The sequence below is a fragment of the Triticum dicoccoides genome, chromosome 6B (genome assembly GCF_002162155.2).
Source record: "Triticum dicoccoides isolate Atlit2015 ecotype Zavitan chromosome 6B, WEW_v2.0, whole genome shotgun sequence".
Taxonomy (NCBI): domain Eukaryota; kingdom Viridiplantae; phylum Streptophyta; class Magnoliopsida; order Poales; family Poaceae; genus Triticum; species Triticum dicoccoides.
The window spans coordinates 57,282,777-57,289,922 of record NC_041391.1 but is presented as its reverse complement, the minus strand read 5'-3'; the positions used below and the strand labels follow the sequence as shown (position 1 = coordinate 57,289,922).

The window sequence follows — 7,146 nt, the reverse complement described above, 5'->3', positions numbered from 1 at the left end:
TCCCCTCCTCTCCCCCTTCCTTCCCCTCCTAGTAGGAGTAGGAAAGGAGGAGGACTCCTCCTCCTGGCGCGCCCAACAAGGGCCGGCCGGCCTCCCCCTCCCTCCTTTATATACGGGGGCAGGGGGCACCCCATAGACACACAAGTTGATCTATGGATCGTTCCTTAGCCGTGTGCGGTGCCCCCCTCCACCATATTCCACCTTGGTCATATCGTCGCGGAGTTTAGGCGAAACCCTGTGCCGGTAGAACATCATCATCGTCACCACGCCGTCGTGCTGACGGAACTCATCCCCGAAGCTTTGCTGGATCGGAGCCCGGGGATCGTCATCGAGCTGAACGTGTGCTGAACTCGGAGGTGCCGTACGTTCGGTGCTTGGATCGGTCGGATCGTGAAGACGTACGACTAAATCAACTGCGTTGTCATAACGCTTCCGCTTACGGTCTACGAGGGTACGTGGACGAACACACTCCCCTCTCGTTGCTATGCATCACCATGATCCTGCGTGTGCGTAGGAAAATTTTGAAATTACTACGTTCCCCAACACCAACAACATCATTTTCATGGACCGTTTTCTTCGCTATTATATTATGCAGACACTGCATCAACTTATCAAAGACGAATGGATCATTTGAAGCAACATGAAAAGCTTCAGCTCCTGTTATACTGAGTTGACTATAGCGAGCATGCTGCTCTTCCCCTGTCCAACCCCAGCCAAACCTGTCACTCTTCCGCTGTGCAGGCAACCCACCTCTCGCAACTTTCGACATCCTCTTAAGGATGCAACACTTAGGTATTTTAGATATTTTCAGATGAACCAACACATACAGAATGTGTTTGCAAGGCAATCCTTTCCGAAGCATTCGTCCACAACTGCAGTCTATCGTATTCTCAGAGTTTTTAGCTCAATAATTCACGCTGAACTAAAATTTGCGGTTATTTCTCCATGTCACGATGAAGGTGTGGCAGTCAACTCCCACTAGCGTCTCAAAAATCTCAATCTCTCCCATCTTCTTCAGATCTTGTTGAAGAATATAAAAATTGGAATGAGTGAATACTTCGGCAGCATGCTTCTCAATATCCTTATATTCTGTGACTGATGGTGGCAAAGACTGATTTGAAACACATTCATCATGCGCCTTGTTCTCACGTAGTCGAACTATGCAATTCTCATAATGCACAACTAGGTCAACAATAGTCATACCGCCGTCCAGGTGAAGGTGAAGACAAGAGTTAAGGCTTTCACTCCTCTGATTACTGCGCATACCCAAAAAAACCATCTGACAGATATGATGATGCCCACAGACTCCTCTTCCTGTACATCCTATTCAGCCACTCTTTTGTTTTATCAGTCTTCCATTTACGGACGAAAGCGTGCCATCTCGCCTCAAAGTTAGCTGGAGAGGTGGAGTAGTACAAGAGTGACTTAAACTCATTTAGCGATTTGTAATTAAGGTGCTTCTGCATGTTTTTTTCCACGTGCCATGAGTAGAGATGGTGCAACACATCAACCAAAACCAACCGAATAGCTCGTATCATTGCAACATCTCCATCTGTGATGATTGACCTTGGCTTTTTCTGACAATTGGCCTTCAGGAATGTCTGGAGCAGCCACACGTACGTCGCTTCGGTCTCGTTGGACACAATGGAACAACCGAAAACTATGGTGCAACGGTGGTTATTTACACCAACAAAGGGGATGAATGGCATACCATATCTGTTCATCTTATACGTGCTGTCGAACACAGTCACATCTCCATACAAATGATAGTCCCGCCGCGACTGTGCATCGCACCAGAACATGCTCTTCAGACGGCCCTCCTTATCGAGCACATACTCAAAGAAAAAGTCTGGATCCTTCTCCTTTCTGCTCCTCATAATACCGATTGCTGTGTTAGCATCACCCTTCGCAATCAACTTCATTTTTTCTCGGCAACATAGGTTGTACACGTCTCGTGTCAGAAACCCACACTTATCATACGAGCCATATCTGCTAATGAAGTTGTCGACGATGATATGCTTTCTGATCCCAGCTCCTTCCATCGCCAAGATCTCAGCTATCTGGTGATCTCCCATCACTCGATGGGACCGCAGAAATACCACCTCATCTGGTCTAGCCAACAAATGGTTGTGATCATCCATAAAAGCTGCCACGAACCAAACTCCACGTCCTTTGGCCAACTTCACAACTAAATGTGCTCCACACTCGCAACGAGTCTCAGGTCTTAGCCTGCGGGTACGGCCCTCCGGGTTTAAAAATTTACTGAGACGTTTTCCTGCCCTCGAGCAAACGTATCGCCTATACCGAACAGTGGTTGAAAGTCCTTTTCCTTGTTTCACCTTATCTTTTCTGATACTAAATCCACGGTCTTTGGCGTAGTTATTATAGAACATGTAGGCCTCCCATTGTGATGCAAATGTCATACCCATAACCTTCAACTGCGTCTCCAGCGCACGTTGCTGGATTTCAGCTTCCTCAATGTCCATATTCGCTCCATCCTCATGCTCATATCCATCATCACCACTCCAACCATCAAAGTTAGCCTATAATATTCCACATAAACAAGGGTAAGTTGTCATTAACAAGTTTTTATTATTCAATGACATCTTAAATTTTGGACCGAACCTGGCTTATGTTATCTGCGAAAGATTCAACACCATGATTTGCCTCGTTCTGGACGTCAATATCCTCCTGCACATAAAAAAATCATATACACATGTAAGTACCATATGGTTCTTCATCCGACGAAAAGAATGTACACGTCACTTACGTTTTCACTACAAGCACCCTCCTCATTCTTTTGAAAATCCTCCTCAGGTAAATTATCGTACGACGACCAGGATTCATTGTCGCTTCTATCATCATCATTTTTACTATCATCACCATTAGTAGGATCAACACTATCGCTACCATCCCACTCACTCGTGTCCAAAAACAGATCCGTAAATCCAGTTTCTTTATCCATTGAATGATCTCACAACCAACACTGCAATATTATAATAAAAAATGACCTATCAATTTTAAATCAAATTAATGTACTACGATCATACAGATGAGAACTTCTTATCTAACAAGTGATTTTTATTTACAGATACTATTTTTTTGACAAACTAGACGGCTTACATGGCATGCACGTGCACTTCGGCCGGCCTGGCGTGGTTGCGGACGGCGAGGACGTTCCCGGAGAGGTTGATCACGGAGTTGCGGGCGGTGACGGCGTCCACGTAGGCCACGTCACCACGAAGACCTGCACGGAGGTGACATCACGTACGGCGGGCGACTCCAACAACGTCTGCGCCGGCCAGATCCCGGGTGAAGACGGGGAGAATGGTCGGCGATCGGCGGGGAAAGGTGGTGATCGGCTGGACGGGTAGACGTTGGAATTGGCAGCGTGATCACGGCTAGATCGGCGGGGAAATGCGGCGATCGGCGGGTAAGGGCGGCGATCGGCGGGACGGGGCGACGTTGGAATGGGCCGTGTTATCAATGCAGGTCGTGGGTAATTTTTTTTTGCGCGATGGGGAGAGGGTACATGCGAGCCGGCCGTATCGGCTCGAGCCGTGCGCTCGGCTCTACCCGTATGGGCACGCCGCATACGGCGCGGGATACGTTAAGCACCGTATGCCCAGAATGCCCTTATACGTTAAGGGGGGGTACCGAAGCAGACCTCTTATAGGTAATTGTTATACATGTTGACTATAAGGTTGGCTATAAATGACATGACACTCTCTTATAGCTAACAGTTGGCTACACTATTAACCATGCTCTAAGTCCCCCTTATTCTCGCACAAATAGACCTCGTAGAAGCTGGCTATCTCACAACTGGGTCTGGTTCTCCAGCAGGTACTACACATGCCCGATCTCATGGACGACGCAGCACTGCTCGAGCATAGTGCGGTGATACTCTTCGGGGACGTAGGAGAGCACGTCCACTAGTCCTGGCCATCTCAGACCCGGTCCTGTCGGCCCACCCAGGCCCGGCCCTAAAATCCAGGGCCTAGACCCGATGGGCTTGCTCGTGGGCCGGGCTTGGGCCTAAGTTTTGAGCTCACCAGCAGGGCCTGGACGGGCTTGGGCTTGGTATATTGACATTTTAAGGAAGAGGTCCGTCCCACGGCCCTAAGCCCTAAGGGCTTTTTACCGGATGGGTCGGGCTTGGACTTGAAAAGTAGGCCCGATGGTAGGGCCTGGAAAAGCCTGGACCTCAGTTTTCTGTCGTGGGCTTTTTTATGCCCGGCCCGGCCCGGCCCATGGCCAGATATAACGTCCACCACCAGAGGGGTAAGCTGACTTGACGTCATACTTTCAGGCGGCTGTCCGTGGTGGTGCCAGCCCATGCAGTTTCGGCGGACATCCAGCCGCTTCGTAGCTTGCCGGTAGATCCCCGGTACCTGGCATGTACCGCCACTGTAGCGCCTCTGCGGGCGTACTTTTTTTTGCGTGGTAATACGTGTCACATTTATATCATAAGGATCATAGTACAAGCCACGTACAAACTGACCTGACAAAACTGAAAAGACAGCAAAACGCTAGCTTTGCACAAAGGAACAACAACCAAGAAGTAAAATTACAATCAAGACCGAAGAAACCTTTGAACTTGACACCAACGCCAGTCATAGGCCTCCGGGACCACCATAGCAGCCACCGAAGGAAACAATGACAGATCACCTTCACACCTAAGCTCAAAGCGGCTCCATCACTGATATGCAGCTTTGCGGACCTTCAAGGTGGTTCACCGAAAGCGAAACCATTACCGTTGAACGAATCAGACCGGGGGAACACCTCAGACACGCCATCGAACTCCAGATCTGGCACCCCCACACGACTAAGACGCCGGAGGAGAAAACCATACATGTCATCCACGAACCACGAACCCAGCACACGATCCACCATCTTCCAGATGCCGCCGATGCAGACCACAATCTGCATCCGCTCCTGGACTACCTCCCAAGCTCCGCGCCGGCGCTAGAGCAAACGCCGTCGCAACGGCGAAGCCCGAGGACACAGGTCCATCACGAGGATGTCGCCGCCGCCACGCCACCCTTACTTGAACAGACTGATTTCCAAATCCATCCCCAACCATAGGACCGATCGCCTCGTCGGAGTAGGATCTGAAGAAACTTTATTCAGCGCCGTCATCGCCGCCACCGAAGCAAAAATGATGAACAACCTAAAAACTAAACTACGAGAGCCTAAAAAACGATCCACACGCGTGGATCCGGCGACCCCCCTCACCATCGACGATCGAAGTCGCCGGCGGAGGGGAGCCGCCGGAGGCCGGCGGCGGAAGCGAGTCTGCTAGCGCTAGAAGCTAGATCGCCTTTTTCTTTCTTGAGATCCTCTGCGGGCGTACTAACTCAGCTAATAATGCGCATTAACTCCATGGACAGGTCTCTACTGCCTGTCTATACGGAACTGCACTGTATTGCGAATTCAGAAACAATTACAAGCAAACTTGCACTAATGCCCAAACACGGACCCAGTGGCCTAGATTACAGGGAGGTTCGCCTCCGTTTGCTTTTCGTCCGGGTCCGTGATGAACCATTCTTTCCTGCTATTATTGTGCCTCAGCAGAAATAGGTGATTTAACTAAGTTAACTAATGTTAACAGTATGTATGTAGCGTATAGCATTAGGTCCAGTATTTTCACCCAATTGCTTATTTGGGACAGATCCCTAGGCAATCGGACGCCCATGATTCAGAGCTACCTGTCGCCTGTGTCACACAACGCTGCTATCCCAAGGCCCAGGCTTTCTCATGTACTCCTGTATGCTGGTTCCCCAACTTAGTAAATTGATTTGACCATTTTCACTAGTTTACAAACGTGCATGGTATCATAGCACTGAAATATATAGAGTTTAATTAACCATGCATTTAAGAATTATTTCAAAAGAATACATATAACGGTGTTAAAAAATCTCGGAGAACTGTGATGATGCCAGAGGCATGCATGGACTAAAGGCTCACCAACACCAGTAGACCCAAGGATGGCTAAAGGCTAAAGCACTAACCAGGAGAAGAGCTTCCGCCAGAAGCCGAGAAGGATGGAGCTATAGGTCGATCGTCAACGCACGCAGTAGCCAAAGGAGAATGTGCAGTGCCGAGCTTTGGCTCCTCGGCAGCTATATTGTACATAGACATAGATGCACCAAACACCGTTGCCCACTTGCAGGAGTTACGTCGTTATCAGGCTGGGACTAAAATTAAACAAAATGGATAGTTTGTGGCTGATGGTTCCTGAGACTACCAGCATGGTACTACTCCCTTGTCCTGGTACATACGCGCGGGGCCCACCGCTCTCACTACTCCCTTGTCCTTACTTATACGATTTTTCTTTCGCTGCTTGCCGAGGACGTGGTCAACTCGACGCCCACAAACATCCCTTTCATTATACGACCTTCCTTCTTTCTCATTTTTTGCCCTGCTTGCCGACTCATCGTCCACAAACGCAAGATAACAGCGTCTTGGTCACTTTGGAACCCAGGTGCATTGGAGTCCTATTTTTTGAATTTTCGGCCCTCTACTAGACTGCGTGTAATGTTCATAGAAGTTTCCGCTCGGAAGAGTCGCGTCTAAGAGCAAATCCAACGCGCCAATTCATTTTGTCCGCGTGCGTCCGTTTGGATCACGGCGGATAGAAAAGTCGGCACAATGCGCCGACCCAAACGGACACGCGTCCGCTTTTTGTCCTCCTGTCGACCCATTCGCGGCCCATTTATTGAGTATGATTTGCGTCGGCGCGGACACGAGATGGAGGCGCGCTGTGCGCGACAACTACTCCCCCTGGCCAGCCAGTCGGTGGCAAAGCATCCACCATTCCCTCCAATTTCTCAAAAATCCTCCCGCCCGCGCATTCCCGGCAGCTCACCATGGACGAGGCCCTCAATGCCACCGCCGGCCTCGCCTCATCCGGCCTCGCCTTCGCCTCCTCCGGGAAAGGCAAGCCCCGCGCCCCTCGCAAGACCGTCGCGCCGCCCAAGAAGAAGCTGACGCCGCTGGAGCAGGCCATGCAGTCGGCCAAGAGGAAGGGCTGGAGGCACGTGGCATACGTAAGGGACGAAGCAGCGGCGGCCGCCGCCGCGCAGCAGGAGGACACCAACTCCCACGTCACGGCGGCAACGAGGGAGGCCCTGTTTTACCTAGGGT

At 50.2% G+C, this 7,146-nt stretch overlaps 1 protein-coding gene across 1 annotated transcript; it reads right to left on the bottom strand.

The window, feature by feature from the left end:
- Nucleotides 1–1,253: 1,253 nt before the first annotated feature.
- On the bottom strand, nucleotides 1,254–2,965 carry LOC119320727 (protein FAR1-RELATED SEQUENCE 5-like). The gene is made up of 3 exons (XM_037594690.1): nucleotides 2,771–2,965; nucleotides 2,626–2,691; nucleotides 1,254–2,543 (listed from the first exon to the last, which is right to left on the bottom strand). The coding sequence occupies exons 1-3, from the start codon at nucleotides 2,963–2,965 to the stop codon at nucleotides 1,254–1,256; spliced, it is 1,551 nt and encodes a 516-aa protein (XP_037450587.1).
- Nucleotides 2,966–7,146: the final 4,181 nt, after the last annotated feature.

Excerpts from the sequence above, each read along its gene's own strand:
- LOC119320727 (XM_037594690.1), bottom strand. The coding sequence starts at position 2,965 with ATGGATAAAGAAACTGGATTTACGGATCTGTTTTTGGACACGAGTGAG. Across the intron at positions 2,692-2,770 it reads AGGGTGCTTGTAGTGAAAAC|GAGGATATTGACGTCCAGAA; the intron begins GTAAGTGACGTG and ends TTTTATGTGCAG. Across the intron at positions 2,544-2,625 it reads TCGCAGATAACATAAGCCAG|GCTAACTTTGATGGTTGGAG; the intron begins GTTCGGTCCAAA and ends GGAATATTATAG.